The 15,392-nt window shown below is 50.4% G+C and overlaps 2 protein-coding genes across 2 annotated transcripts; both read right to left on the bottom strand.

Annotated features, from left to right (window-relative positions):
- Nucleotides 1–5,290: 5,290 nt before the first annotated feature.
- LOC311200929 (olfactory receptor 14J1-like) lies at nucleotides 5,291–6,226 on the bottom strand (the record flags this gene model as incomplete). The annotated part of the gene is made up of 1 exon (XM_084275232.1): nucleotides 5,291–6,226. One exon carries the CDS (start codon nucleotides 6,224–6,226, stop codon nucleotides 5,291–5,293), a length of 936 nt encoding a protein of 311 aa, XP_084131358.1.
- Nucleotides 6,227–14,259: 8,033 nt separating this feature from the next.
- LOC311200930 (olfactory receptor 14A16-like) lies at nucleotides 14,260–15,186 on the bottom strand (the record flags this gene model as incomplete). The annotated part of the gene is made up of 1 exon (XM_084275233.1): nucleotides 14,260–15,186. The coding sequence occupies one exon, from the start codon at nucleotides 15,184–15,186 to the stop codon at nucleotides 14,260–14,262; it is 927 nt and encodes a 308-aa protein (XP_084131359.1).
- Nucleotides 15,187–15,392: the final 206 nt, after the last annotated feature.

A 15,392-nucleotide genomic window follows, 5' to 3' on the forward strand; every position in this document is an offset into this window, starting at 1 on the left:
CTGCTGCTTCCATCAAGTGTGGAGACCTGTCCAAGGAGGAAAAAGGTAGTGAGAAGTTAGGGAACGATTCTTTGAGGGAAACAGTTTCCAATTCACATTAACTCCCTGTATTCAGGAAGGCTTTTGTCAGGTCCCTTTTGGGAGGTCTGCTTTGTGCTGGCTTGAATGTGCCACTGCTGGGAGGAGGGTTGGCTGTGGGCTCTCAAGAACTCAGTCCTGCCTGGCAGCAGTCAGTAAATAGAAGGATGGTGTGATCTCAGACTAAATCCCCTGTGGATAGGAATGAGCTTTTCAGCACTGTCACTCCAATATCAATGAGGGCAGAGCAGAGCTTTGGAGCTTTGGTTTTCTCCTGACTGAGAGCTGAGGAATCCAGTCTCACAGGGCAGAGCTCCAAAGCCCTCCTGTGGTCTCATCCTACCCAAGGAGGATCTCAGCTCCCCGCTCCCAGCCAGGGACACCCAGGGCTCAGTGCAGCTGCCCACACACAGGTGATGAGTGGCATTGCCACGGCCTCTGTGCCGAGATGTCTCCTGCATGGGGCTCCTCTCCTGGGCACAAGAGTCCCTGGGAGAGTGGTGCCATTGTGGGAGGCAGCTGCAGCCCAGCAGGAGCTGCCTGGAATTCCTCAGTCCTACAGATGTGGGTTCTGAAGTGAGGGTCAGCTCAGTGCCAGCCCCATAATTGGATGTGCCCAGAGTCCCAGGAAACGGTGGGAGAAAGGCAACAAGGACAGGAGAGGAAATGGCAAGAAACATTCCACAGGAGGCTGGAAGGATAGGCACTTGGAGCGTTCTTCTCTCTGGGACAAGGACCCTCCACCATATTTCCATGTGTCAGACTTTACATCCACCGCTTCTTTCCACAGTGCGAATGCAGCCATGCCCAGGAGAAGACAGCTGTCCTGCCCTGTCCCTCTGATGGGGCAGAAGGGCATCCCCTCCAGGCAGCACTTTCTGGTCCTGTAGAGAACCTGTCCTCCTGACAGACCCCACACACTGCCCCATGTCCCAGCTTTAGGAGATCCCTCCAGGAACAGAACCTGCATTGCCCTGCACCCACAGACATACCAGGGAGAGGCTGCAGAGATTTCTCCTCCAGTGAGCTCTCAGCATCCATCAGCTCTCTCAGCCTCACAGGTCTCTCCTCAGTGCCTACAGGCAGTGTCCCCAGCCCTGTGTGCTTGGCAGAGGAGCTGCTCCTGAGCAGAGCTGTCTCTCTGCAGCACTGCCCGGTTGCCATGAGCTCCCTCCATCCCAGGAGCCTGGCCCAGCTCAGCAGGAGAAGACCAGTTCTTGTACACTCCCTCCTGGTTCCTCAGATCTCATGGGAATCGTTCTATGATCTCATCTCTGACAATCTCAGGATGTCCCTGCCCAGGGCCTGGGGTCAGCGCTTGGCATTTCTGCTTCATCAGACCAAGCCAGGGTGTCCTCAGCATCAGAGCTGCCTGTGCTTTGCCTGGGTTTGTCCTCATGGCCTCCAGTTGTCTGCTCTAACGAGCCCCTGGGGAGGCTTTGTCAGGAATAGCTCCCAGTGGGGCCTGTTAGTGCTTCAAGGTACTTTGGGCATTACTCCTGACTTGGATTTCTTGAGAGGTTTCTTCACTCTCATCTTGGTATCTGAGGTCTGGGGACTCAGAAGAAAAGACACCATGGGGCCCATTAATATCCAGAAAGCTCTTACAACCATGGCTCTTCAGGTCATTTTCATTAAAGAGATCAAAACTCCTACAACTACTTGGATTTCAGTTGGGTCCTTAGTGATACAGGTGTCAAAGGAATTTCCCATGCAGGACGTTTTTTTAGTCATGGGTATTGTCTGTCATGGCTCAGTTGATAGAAGAAGTGACAGCAGCATTCTGTGATGGATATGGGTCTGCTAAGGAGATCTGGACAGGCAGGAAAATAGTCCATTGAGATCCAACCCTGCATGCAGAACCTTGCTCTTCCCCAAGACCAGCAGTTCTCTTGCTGCCCTCCTGGGACTCCCAACACTTTTCCTGGCATCATCTGTGCTCACAGGCACAGACAAATTTCTCTGACCACAAACAGCAGTTCAACATGATCCAGTTTAATAACCATGAAATCTCTCTCCTCAGCTGCCTGCCACGGCCAAGCAGCACGTGAAGGGGTCAGCTTTTAAAAGGGATTCTCTCCCAGAACACATAGAAAGGTCACTTATCAACACCCTGAACTTCTGACAGAACAGTTCATTAGACTTCTGACAGATGGGACGTTTTCCAACTCTCAGAAGCTCAAAGAAGAAACCAGAGAGTTGAGCAGCAGCTGAATTACCAAAGAGGAAGCAGAGGTGGAAACCTGTGAGCAAAGTGAAGTGCATACATGCAGCTAGTAATGGGGAAAAGGTGTCCTTAGGCATGGCCTTATCATCAGGATAGGTGGAAACACCTGAATGATGAGGGAGATGAAGAGACAGCCTGGTGGTATGGCAGTTACAGGGGAAGGTGAGTATTTCTTCTGCTGCCATGGGTACAGTTCCAGAAAATTCCCCTTCTGTCATGGTTAGAAAGCGTTGCCATTCCAGACAAGTAGCCAAGTGATAGAACACTTCTGGTATGTAATATTCAGAAGGTGCAGTAACAGGTTTGTGGGTCAAGATACGGACAGGGAGAGATCAGGCACAGTTACTCTCACGGGCAAAACAGACTCAACAAAAATTTAATAGTAAAATCTAATTGATTACCCCAGCAAAAGAGAGTGGATATATGAGAAATAAAACCAGATTTTAAAAGACCTACCCCCACATCTCCCTTTTTTCCCAGTGTCAACTTCACTCTCTAATTCTCTCCCTTCTCACCCTGAGCAACACAGGGACCAGGGAATGGCTCTCTTGGACCAAGAGGAAACTTCTGGCAGCTTCTTGCAGAAACCACCCCTGCACACAAATCAGCCACCAAGCCCTTGCCTCACAAACCCAGAACAGGATGTATCACTGTACTGGGTCTGGATGAGATGGGTTTAATTTTCCCCTCGGGAGCCCTCTGAGGACTGTGTATTGGTAGCTGGTGAGGTGCTGGGGACTCACCACTGTGTGGCTGTGACTGCGCAGTGCTGGCACACATCAAGGCTGTCACTCCAACACCTCCCCTCCCCTCAGCGGTAGGCTGGGGATGAGTGAGATCCTGGCAGGGGACACAGTCAGGAGAGCTGAGCTATTCCATACCTCTGATGATTCCAGACTCTTCAGTATCTTTGCTGGGGACATGGACAGGGGGATAGTGTGCACCCTCCTAGGATTGCTGATGCACTGAGCAGTGTGGTGAGGTTGACACAGGAGGGAAGGGACATCATGAGGGACCTAGACAGGCTGAAGAGATGGCCCCATGTGAAATGAAGTTCAACAAGGCCAAGAGCAAGGTCCTGCACGTGCGTTGGCACAATCCCATGCACAACTGCAGGCTGGGTGGAGAATGGATTGAGAGCAGCCCTGGTGGGATGGACTTAGGGGAGTTGATGGATGACAAGCTCAACATGAGCCAGTAGTGTGTGCCTGCAGCTTAGCAGGCCAACCATGTCCTGGGCTGCATCAAGAACAGCGTGGCCAGTACATCAAGGGAGGTGATATTGCACCTCTACTCCGCTCTTTTGAGACCCCCACCTGGATTACTCCGTCCAGCTCTGGGTTCCCCAGTACAAAAAAGATGTGGACCTGTTAGAACAAGTCCAGAGGAGAGCCATGAGGATGATCAGGGGGCTGGAGCTCCTCTCCTATGAAGACAGGCTGCAGGAGTTGGGCTTCTCCAGCCTGGAGAAGAGAATGCTCCATGGAGACCTATTGCAGCCTTCCAAGACCAAAAGGAGCTACAGGAAAGCTGGACTGGTTACAAGGGGGTGTGGATAGAGGACAGGGGGAATGCTTTTTACCTGAAAGAAGGTGCATTAAGATTAGATACATGGAAATGAGTCTTCACTGTGAGAATGATGAGGCCCTGGCCCAGGTTTCCCAGAGAAGCTGTGGCTGGCTCTGGGTCAAGGACAAGGAGTTTAGGCTGAAAGAGGGTAGGTTTAGATTAGATGTTGAGAAGAAATTCTTTACTATGAGGGTGGTGAGGCACTGGCACAGGTTGCCCAGAGATGTTGTGGAAGCCCCATCCCTGGAAGTGTTTAAGGCCAGACCAGGTGTTCTGATTTAATCCCAGCTGGACACTAAGCACCAAGCAGCCATTCATTGACACTCAACCCCCACGAGGATGAAAGGACAAAGTAAAAACCTCCAGGTTTGAGATACAAACTGATTATTACAATAAAGAATGTGATGGTGATGATGACAACAACAATATACAAGAGAAACAGCAAGACAAGAACAAGACTAAGAACATCCAAATAATAATATTCACCATAGTAATATTTACTTTATCCAAATTGATTGATTTCACATGTGATGGAATCTGCTTAGTGAACTCTCTGCCTTAATCTCCAATCCACGAGACTTTTTTTGCATTTCTCTCTGCCTGTCTAGATGTGGACTTCTCTCCTAGTCCTTTGGTGTCTTTCTGTGGAGGGACAAATAACCTCTCCAAGTGGAGAGAGAGGTCAGTGCTGGAAATGGTGGTCATTTCTGGCAGTTTGGTGATGATCACGTCTGGCTTAAGGCTGACTTGTGGACCTGGATTCTTATTTATTGTCTCTTCTGCCTTCCTCCCCATCCCACACACACATACTCCCACCTTCTGTCAAGAGCGTGAGTGCAAAGATTGGCTGAGGTACTTAGGGGGGTGGTTTAGATAGTAATATAGGTGTAAGGGGGATGGTTGGATTGATGATCTTGGAGGTGTTTTCCAGCCTTAATGATTCCCTGACTCTGTGATCACTCTGGGGCAGCTTCTCCTGGGTGCCCAGAGAAGACGGGAACAGACCTGACCCTGCTCTGCTGGTCTTTCGTGCCTCCTTCAGGAAGCCTGGCTGTGTGAGGACACTGCCATGTGCCTCCACAGTGCAACCACTTTAGGTTTTCTCTCCAGAGCATCTTCCTGGGCACGTCCTTGAGAACAATGTTGCAAGCAGATCTAAGTCTTCAGGAAGTTCCAGAGAAGTGCTCAGAGAAAGAATCAAGTCACTTCTGGGTCCTGTATTTTGTTTTAAAACCAGCGAGTGCAGCTCGTATCCTGTGCAGCATCTGGGTCACACAAGACATGGAGATACTGAATTAGGAATGGTGGGAATGTGAACCACATTATTGCCACATAGAAAAGCTAGAAGAAAAAACAGAACCAAATCAAACTACTGTGAGTTCCACAGTCAGTGATATACAGAAAATGATGGGCAGTTTATTGGTGCCTAAAAAATTCTGTCATCAGTTTCCACATGGTATCCTGGAGCTCCTGATTCCTCATGCTGTAGATGATGGGGTTCACTGCTGGAGGAACCACTGAGTACAAAACTGCAACCCCCAGATCTAGGGATGAGGACGAGCTGGAGGGGGGCTTCAGGTAGGCAAACATGGCAGAGCTGAGGAACAGGGAAACCACAGCCAGGTGAGGGAGGCAGGTGGAAAAGGCTTTGTGCCGCCCCTGCTCTGAGGGGATCCTCAGCACAGCCCTGAAGATCTGCACATAGGACACCACGATGAACACAAAACACCCAAAAGCCAAAGAGAAGCTAAAAGCAATAACTCCAATCTCCTTGTGGTAGGTCTGTGAGCAGGAGAGCTTGAGGATCTGGGGGATTTCACAGACGAACTGGTCAATGACATTGCCCTTGCATAAGGGAAGTGAAAATGTATTGGCTGTGTGCAGCAGAGCACTGAGAAACCCACTGCCCCAGGCAGCTGCTGCCATGTGGACACAAGCTCTGCTGCCCAGGAGGGTCCCGTAGTGCAGGGGGTGGCAGATGGCAACGTAGCGGTCATAGGCCATGACAGTGAGCAGAAAAAGGTCTGCTGAAATGAGAAAGACAAACAGAAAGACTTGGGTAACACATCCTGAGTGAGAGATTGCCCTGGTGTCCCATAAGGAGTTGGCCATATTTTTGGGCACAGTGGTGGACATGGAGCCCAGGTCTATGATCGAGAGGTTGAGGAGGAAGAAGTACATGGGGGTGCGGAGGTGGTGGTCACAGGCTATGGTGATGATGATGAGGCCGTTGCCCAGGAGAGCAGCCAGGTAGATGGCCAGGAAGAGGCAGAAGTGCAGGAGCTGCAGCTCCTGTGTGTCTGCAAAGGGCAGGAGGAGGAACTGGCTGATGGAGCTGCTGCTGTTGGACATCTGCTGCCATCCAGTGGACAGACCTGTCCAAGGAGGAAAAGGCACAGTGAGAAGTTAGGGAACTCTTCTCTGAGGAAAACAGTTTCCAATTCACACTGACTCTCTGTATTCAGAAAGACTTCTGGCAGGTCCCTTTTTTGAGCTCTGCTTTGTGCTGGCTTTAGGGTGCCACTGCTGGGAGGAGGGTTGGCTGTGGGCTCTGGAGAACTCAGTCCTGCCTCGTTTAAGCAGAGATTTCTTAGAGGAAACCCACTCACCATTTCCCATAGTAATCCCCCTCCCTGAGATGAATGAGAAATCTGTCAGATAATTTCTCTCCCTTACCAACTGAATGACATCATGTCTTACAGCTTGTGGACCTAGTTCCCATGTAGACTCTTCCAGGGCAGGACACTCAGCGTTGGTTCCAGAGCAGAAGCTGATCCATACTGACACTCAAATATTAGAGACCAAAAGCACCACGAAGGGCTGGGGGAACAGGAAAGAAAACTGCAAAAAAAAACAAATGAAGCAAGAAGGGCATGCTGTGCAGCCTTCTCCTTACCCTGCTGTGCAATCATCTCACAGACAGGGACACTGGAGGGCAGTCGCTTTTGTCTGCTTTGTTCTGTGGCTGTTGTAGGACACAGGCACTTCTCCTAGATTTGAGGTTCCCCTGCTGAGGCTGTGACTCATGGCCAGATCCCATAGCCCTTGGGCAATAGGCTCTGCTGGGTGGGAGAGGAGACCTGGTTTGGCTCCGCAGAAGGCACCCTTTGATTGCAGGAAGGTGACCAACTTGTCCCTCCCATGGAGTTTGCAGTAGTTCATTCCCTGCCCAAGTCTGTCTCTGCTGCCAGGAGCTGTCCCTGCCAGGAGCTGGGCCTCTGTCCCCATGTGTCCTCCATGGAATGGCTCACAGACCCCATCTCATCTCTGACATGCAGACCCCTCCTGGTAGCTGGGCACTGCCCAGCCCAATCCCTGTTCCTGAAGCAGCTAAGGAGAAGATCAGAGATGTAGTAACAAGAACTGGGGTCTCCATCCCTTCTCCACAAAGGAGAAAGAAATTGCCATTCCACACTACCCACCCAGCCTCCTTCTCTTTCAGGTCAATGCTGCCTTGATGCTTTTCCTCCAAAGGACCCTCGGCCAATGTCTTGGGCTTGATCTGGAGCTGGGAGCAGCCCTGGCTCATACATCACCCTCTGAAAGCAGGAGGAGTTTGACACAAATTTCTCCTGCATGCCAGCTATAGGATGGACCAGGTCTGGCAGACCCCTCCAGGATGTGCCCTGCGACCAAAGACTTACTGTGGACAGGATGTGGAGATTTCTCCTCCAGTGAACTCGGTGTCTTTTCCCACTCCTGGCTGTCGTTAACTTCTCTCTGCACTGCTTGTCTGCCCTCGCTGCCTGCAGGCAGAGCTCTCTGCCCTGTGGTGTTCTGACAGGAGCTGCTCCTGGGCAGAGATGTCTCTGTGCAGCACAGCCTGTTTGCCATGAGCTCCCTCCATCCCAGGTGCCAGCTCAGTGCAGCAGCAGAGGAGGAGCCCAAGGCAGCCCTTTCTCTGCACCTGCCACTCCCTGGAGATGTCTCTGGCTCTCCAGGGCTGACAGATCTGGAAAGGCAGCAGGATCCTGCATGGGGAAAACAATCTGAAGCCTTCTGAAGTCACCCCTGAAAGTTCCTCCCTGTGCACTGAGCAGGGTCTACGGGAGGTTTCAGTGCTCCCCTCAGGAAACTGCTACGCCTGTCCCACTGGTGGCAGTGACAGGCAGGGCATCATTTGATGGTTGTGGGGCAGGGATTCAGTGGAGTCAGTGCAGGCATCTTGGCTTTCATCTATGACCCTGAAGCTGTAGGGGGATTGAGCTCCTGTGCCCCCCCAAACCCCACAGGAGGTGGGATTCCTCTTGCCTCAGCTCATCATGCACAAAATCATCTCAGAACATTTCAAGTTGGAAGAGACCCACAAGGATCATAGAGTCCAACTCCTGGCTCTCTTCAGGGCTACATAGAACTAATTCATAGGTTTAAGAGCACTTTCCAGATGTTCCTTCAACTCTGACAGTCCAGGAGCTCTTCGTCTCAGCTGCCAAGCTAGTGACTGGAGATGGAGGCCAGGAGCTGGTCCTTCAGGTGAAGGTGATGCCCTTTGAGGTACACAAGTGGTCAAAGGCACATGCAGGTGACTGAGAACTGTAATGGAGCCATTGTGAGGGAGAGAGTTGTGTCTGGGGACCTTCAGGAGGGATCTCATGACCAGGAGTACTGCTGGGAATCAGAGGCCACATCAGCTGGTCTCTGTGATGCCCATGCAGGGAGGTTTCCAGGTCTCAGCTCCAAAAAGTGTCACACCCCTGGGCACAGTGTAGGTGGTAGTTTCACTTTGGGCAGGAGGTCAGGCTGCAAATCCCCAGCAGTCCCCTTGCCACCCACACCTCCAGCAGCCTGTGCCCTGAAATGTGCCCTAGAAGAAGAGATCCAGCTGAAGGAGAAGGTGTTTTGATCGTAGGCTTATGGGAAACGTCAGAGAGGAAAGCACCTCCAGAGAGCTCTAGTCCATCATGCACCTCAAAGCAAGGCCATATCTGAGGCCAGACCAGGTTGGCCAATAAAGGACAGTACTCACTCCAAGCAGGAGCCTGGAATCTACACCACTGTAACAGAGACAAGGCATGTCACCAGCTCCCAGAAGACAAGCATTGGGAAGACATCACCATTTGGTCCAGCACTGGTTTCCACTGGGACAGTTCTTTCTGGTTCTCACTCTGCCCCACCAGTGAGACCTAAGGGTGAGCAAGAAGTGGGGACGGGGACACAGCCAAGACAGCTGACCCCAGCTGACTCAAGGGATATCCCACACCACACAACATCATGCTCATCAAAAAGATGGGAAAGAAGGAGAAAGAAGGAGAAAGTGAACTGCCCTGGAACAGGCCTGAGCATCTCACCAAGGTTCACCCAAGGTTCAGAGAAGCATGGCTCTTCTTCCCCTGTCCTGGCATGTTCTCCTGAGCCACCCAGGAGTTTTGTGTGCCAAGAGAATCAAAGCAAAGCCTTGGGACTTGGGGGAATCCCAATTTCCCTGCTGAAAGGCAGGTTCTCAGTGCCAGATTCAAGCCTTCAGAGAGAGGATCCATAAAATAACATCCCCTTGCCTTTGGTCTCCTCTCAAACCTGACTAAGTGATGGGAAGAAGAAGGAGAAAGCAGGTCAAGGCCACTTCTTCAGCCCCCATCCAGCTGAATTCCAGGGGTGTAAATGGAAATTAACTTGGTTTAATTGACATCTGATGGATTGACATCTGGAGCCACAACACAGGTAGGACATGGAGCTGTGGGAGTGAGTCCCGAGTAGGTCCACAAAGCTGATCTGAGGGCTGGAAAACCTCTCCTATGAGGACAGGCTGAGAGAGTAGGGCTTGTTCAGCCTGCAGAGAAAAGGCTCTGGGGAAACCTATTGCAGCTTCCAGTACCTGGAAGAAGCTTGATACCCAGAGAAGGTTGCCCAGAGAAGGCTGTTGTCAAGAGAAGGTTACCAAGAGAAGGTTGCCCAGAGAACCTTGCCCAGAGAAGGTTGCCCAGAGGATGTTGTTGCCCAGAGAATGCGGTTGCCCAGAGATTGTTGCCCAGAGAAGGTTGCTGCCCAGAGAAGGTTGTGCAGAGGAGGCTGTTGCCAAGAGGAGGTAGCCCAGAGAAGGTGGTTGCCCAGAGAAGGTGGTTGCCCAGAGAAGGTGGTGGCCCAGTGATTCAGTGAAATGTAATAATGCTGAATAGATTGATGTAGATCTACCTTGAGATAATGAATATAACTTTGTGTATTTTAAGAATATATTTGTTTTGGATTTCAGTAGAATTTGGCTGTAACTGTGTGAGCTGTTTGGTGAAAGCGGCTACAAAACTGAACCAGAACAGTGCAACAGCCTTGAAACTAGAGAAAGTGGAGATAGGGGAGTGATAAATAATGTGACTAACGACCAATTCAGAGACAGAGGATATGTTGTTTTCAGCAAAAAGGGGTTCCTAACTAGTTGGTGCAGGAATGTGTTTTTGAGCTCAGGCAACCATGGAGAAACTGAAAAAGCATGTGCTAAGAGCGAGGAAGACTTCCAGCCTTCATCCTTGAAGACCACCAGAAGACCCTCTAAGTGTCCCTGAGCGTGCTCTACCTGGGAGGAGTGAATGTAAATCTGCATAACCCTGCCTTTTCGTAGAAATGATAATGAGTATGTGTAATTAATCTGTATCAAGATGAGAAATTTGGCTTTAAATGGCACACACACTCGGAGGATCGATCCCCTGTGTGCCCAGAGCTGCCATAAAGAATCCCTGCTGAGCAGTCACCAAGGCTGGTGAGTTTGGCTTCCAGCTTTCCGAGGCATCAGGAGGTGCTGCTGTACGTTTAACAGGTTGAAAGCTGGACGCTGGGAGAGCTGGAATATTTAGCACCATATTACTCCACTAAACCTGCATTCCCATATAACTTCCCCAAAGCCCCGACTTTTCCCCTCCAAATCCCACCATATTTCCCCTCAGGCACCCCCACTACACCTCTCACACCCTCTTACTACAATAAGTGCCTCCCCTCCCTCTCCAACCCCTTCTTAACCCCCCAGAACATTTTATACCCTCCCAGCACCATATTACCCCCCAGATCCCACTCTAGTGGGGGGTTAATATGGTGCTGAGGGGGTCTGCAAGTAAGTGCTTGGCAGGAGAAAGGTCTCTTTCATGCCAGTGCTGAGACCAGGCATGTTCCATCTCGTATTGGCCACCTTGCTTTGCCTCCTAATTCCACTGACTCGTTTTGCTCCTGGGAATGAGCCTGTTTATCCACAGACAGTGAAGGGACTGGCATGGATAGAAACAAAGCCTGTGTGTTTGGAACAGCAGCCACAGAGGGGAAAGGGGATCAGGAGAAAATGGTTTTATCCTTACCAATGAAAAGCCCAACACCAGCCCACCTTTGCAGCCTGTCAGGATCCCTCTGGATGGCTCCTTTCCTTCTGTTGTGTCACCCACACCACTCAGCTTGGTGTCATCCGCAAACTTGCTGAGGGTGCACTCAATTCCATCATCCATGTCACTGATAAAGATGTTAAAGAGCACTGGTCCCAAGACAGACCCCTGGGGGACACCGCTTGTCACCGGCCTCCACCTGGACACAGACCCATTGACCACCACCCTTTGGCTACGGTCTGTTAACCAGTTTCTTATCCACTGGATGGTCCACCCATCAACTCCACTTCTCTCCAATTTAGAGATAAGGATGTGGTGGGGGACTGTGTAACAGGCCTTGCACAAGTCCAGGCAGATGACATCGGTTCCTTCCCTCTATCCCCCAATGCTGTCACTCCATCAGAGAAGGTCACCAGACTGGTGAGGCACGAGCTTCCCTTGGTGAAGCCGTGCTGGCTGTCCCGGATCACACGCTCTTCCCTCATGTGCTCCAACATGTCATCCAGTAGGATCTGTTCCATGATCTTCCCAGGCACAGAGGTGAGGCTCACCAGCCTGTAAATCCCTGGCTCTTCCTTGCTCCCTTTCTTATAAATGGGAGTGACGTGACCCTTTCTCCAGTCCCCAGGGACCTCTCCTGACAGCCACGACTTTCAAGTATGATGGAGAGCGGCTCAGCAACCACATCAGCAGCTCCTTCAGGACCCTGGGTCTCGGACTTGCTCTGCTGTTACAGTGAGGGGGGATTTAATCCCCTCAGTTCCCACCTAGAGGTGCAGAGATGCAAGGTTCTGGGAGTTGAGAATGATGAGAATCCTGGCTTCCAGAGAAGACCGAGGCAAAGAACTCATTCAGAACCTCAGCCTTCTCCACATCAGTTGCAAGCATTTCTCCTTTCTCATTCACCAAAGGGGGTAACGCTCTCTTTGGCCTGTCTCTTCTGGCCAATGTACCTGTCAAATCCCTTCTTGTTGTTTTGAACATCCCTCATCAAGTTCAGTTCCATCTGCGCCTTGGCTTTCCTAATCCCAGCTCTGCAATTGCCAACAGCATCCCTGGATTCTTCCCAGGCAACACACCCTTGTTTCCAGAGCTTGTATTTGCCTTTCTTTTCCCTCAGTTTTGGTCCTTGCTTAGCCATGCTAGCCTCCTTCGCCTCCTGCCGACTTTCTTATTCAGTGGGACAGAGAGCCCTTGAGCTCTCAGAAAGGCATCCTTAAAGAGTCGCCAGCTGTCCTCAACATTTCTGTCTCTAAGGACCACCTCCCAGGAGATCTTGGCCAACTAGTCCTTAAACAGCCTCAAGTTCGCTCTTCTGAAGTTCAGGGTCCTGATCCTACTCTTTGCCAGGCCCACATTCCTCTCTCCTCAGCTGCCTGCTACGGCCAAGCAGCATGTGAAGGGGGTCGGCTTTCAGAGGAGATTCTCTCCCAGAAAAGTTTTAACCAGAGATATAGAAAGTTTACTTATCAACACATAGACAATCTGACAGAACAGTTTTTTAGACTTCTGAAAGATGGGAAGCTTTCCAACTCTCTGAAGCTCAAAGACAACACCAGAGAGCTGAGCACCATCTGAATGACCAAAGAGCAAGCAGAGGTGGGAAGCTGCGATCAAAGGGAAGTGCACACGTCCAGCCAGGCTGCTGAAAAGATGCCCTTAGGCATGGCCATGTTATCAGGAGAGGTGGAAACACCTGAATGACGAGGGAGATGAAAGAGACAGACTAATGGTAATGCAGGTACAGGGGAAGGTGAGTATTTCTTCTGCTGTCAACAGTGCACTTCCTGGAAGTCATGATGGGAAAGCATTGCCATTTCGGACGAGTAGTCACGTGATTCAGAAGATGAAAATGTGCTTGCAAAATTTTTATAAGTGTAAGCGAAATATTAAATGAAAGAATTTTTTTTCACCTTTTCTTTGGGAGCCTTTGCTGGACATTTAGCAGTTTCAAAGGTGGTTAAGGGAGTTAAATCCATCTGGTGATGGATTTACAAAGGTGGTGTTACCCAGGGCTAAGTGCTAGGACCAATCCTCATTAATATCTTTATTAATGATCTCGATGATATGGTCAAGTGAACCCTCAGTAAATTGGCAGATGACACCAAATTGTGTGGGAGTGTTGATCTGCTGGAAGGCAGGAAGGCTCTGCAGAGCAACCTGGACAGGCTGAATCGATGGGCAGAAGGCAGATTTATGGGGTTGACAAGGCCAAGTGCCAGGTCCTTCACTTTGGTCACAATAACCCCTGGCAACCCTACAGGCCTGAGTTGCTGGAGAGCTGCCTGGAGGAAAAGGATTTGGGGGTGTTAGTGCAGAGCTGGCTGAACATGAGCCAGAAGTGTGCCCAGGTGGCCAAGTAGGCAAGCAATATCCTTGACTGTTTCAGGAATAGTGTGACTAGCAGGAGTAGGGAAGTGATAGTTCCATTATTCTCAGCTCTGGTAAGGCTGAACCTCAAGTACTGGGTGCAGTTTTGGGCGCCTCACTACAAGAAAGATGTGGCAATACTGGAGAGTGTCCAGAGAAGGGCATGTATTGGAAAAGGCTGCCCAGGGAAGTGGTACAATCACCACGCCTGGACCTATTTAAAGGGCATGTAGACTTTGTGCTTGAGGACATGGGCTAAAGGTGGATAAGGTGGGGTTAGGCTGTGCTTGAACTTGATGATCTTAAAGGTCTATTCCATCCTAAGTGATTCTATAGTACCCTTCCAGGAAATCCTTGTTCTGTCTTGGTGGGAAAGTATTGTCATTTCAGACAGGTAGTCGAGTGATTCAGCTGATAAAAATGTGTTTGCAAATATTTTATAAAAGGCAGGAGAAAAATAAAGAAAATGTTGTGCACATTTCAAGGCAGACATCCAGCTCAACATTACACAGTGTCTGGATCACACAAGACCAGGAGATACTGCATTAGGAATGGGATGAACAGGGAACATGTTATTATGGCTTAGACAAAATAGAATGAACAAAAAAAATTCAAAACCAAACTGAACAAAAAACTACAGAACCTAGTAAATAAGGACTGCTCCTAATGTGAGCGAGATGGCCACCAACACACAGAATAAGATGGTCAGCTGGTTGCTGCTTATAAATATTGAGTCATCAGTTTCCACAGGGCATCCTTGAGCTCCTGGTTCCTCATGCTGTAGATGAGGGGGTTCACTGCTGGTGGAAACATTGAGTAAAGAAATGACACTAACAGGTCCAAAAACAGGGAGGAGATGGAGGGGGGCTTCAGGTAGGCAAACATGGCAGTACTGAGAAACAGGGAGACCACAGCCAGATGAGGGAGGCAGGTGGAAAAGGCTTTGTGCCGCCCCTGCTGCGAGGGGATCCTCAGCACAGCCCTGAAGATCTGCACATAGGACACCACAATGAACACAAAACACCCAAAAGCAAAACAGACACCAACCACAATGAGAGCAATTTCCCTGAGGTAGGCATCTGAGCAGGAGAGCTTGAGGATCTGGGGGATTTCACAGAAGAACTGGTCAAGGGCATTGCCATGGCACAGGGGGAGTGAAAATGTATTGGCTGTGTGCAGCACAGCACAGAGAAACCCACTGCCCCAGGCAGCTGCTGCCATGTGGACACAAGCTCTGCTGCCCAGGAGGGTCCCGTAGTGCAGGGGGTGGCAGATGGCAACGTAGCGGTCATAGGCCATGACAGTGAGGAGATAGTACTCTGTTGAGAACAAAAATAAAAGGAAAAAGAGTTGAGCCACACATCCTGTGTAGGAAATGGCCCTGGTGTCCGACAAGGAATTGGCCATGGATTTGGGAACAGTGGTGGAGATGCAGCTAAAGTCAAGAATAGAGAGGTTGAGGAGGAAGAAGTACATGGGGGTGTGGAGGTGGTGGTCACAGGCTATGGTGATGATGATGAGGCCATTTCCAAGAAAAGCAGCCAGGTAGATGCCCAGGAAGAGGCAGAAGTGCAGGAGCTGCAGCTCCCGTGTGTCTGCAAAGGGCAGGAGGAGGAACTGGCTGATGGAGCTGCTGCTGTTGGACATCTGCTGCTCTCAAGTGGGGGGACCTGTCCAAGGAGGAAAAGGCACAGCGGGAATTTAGGGAACTCTCCTTTCAGGAAAAACACTTCCAATTCTTAGAGAATTTTTCTCAGATCGACTCTCTGTATTCAGGAAGATTTTTGCAGGTCCCTTTTGGGAGGTCTGCTTTGTGCTGGCTTGAGTGTGCCACTGCAGGGAGGAGGGTTGGC

Source organism: Gallinula chloropus (genome assembly GCF_964237585.1).
Source record: "Gallinula chloropus genome assembly, chromosome: 25".
In the NCBI taxonomy this organism is placed as follows: Eukaryota; Metazoa; Chordata; class Aves; order Gruiformes; family Rallidae; genus Gallinula; species Gallinula chloropus.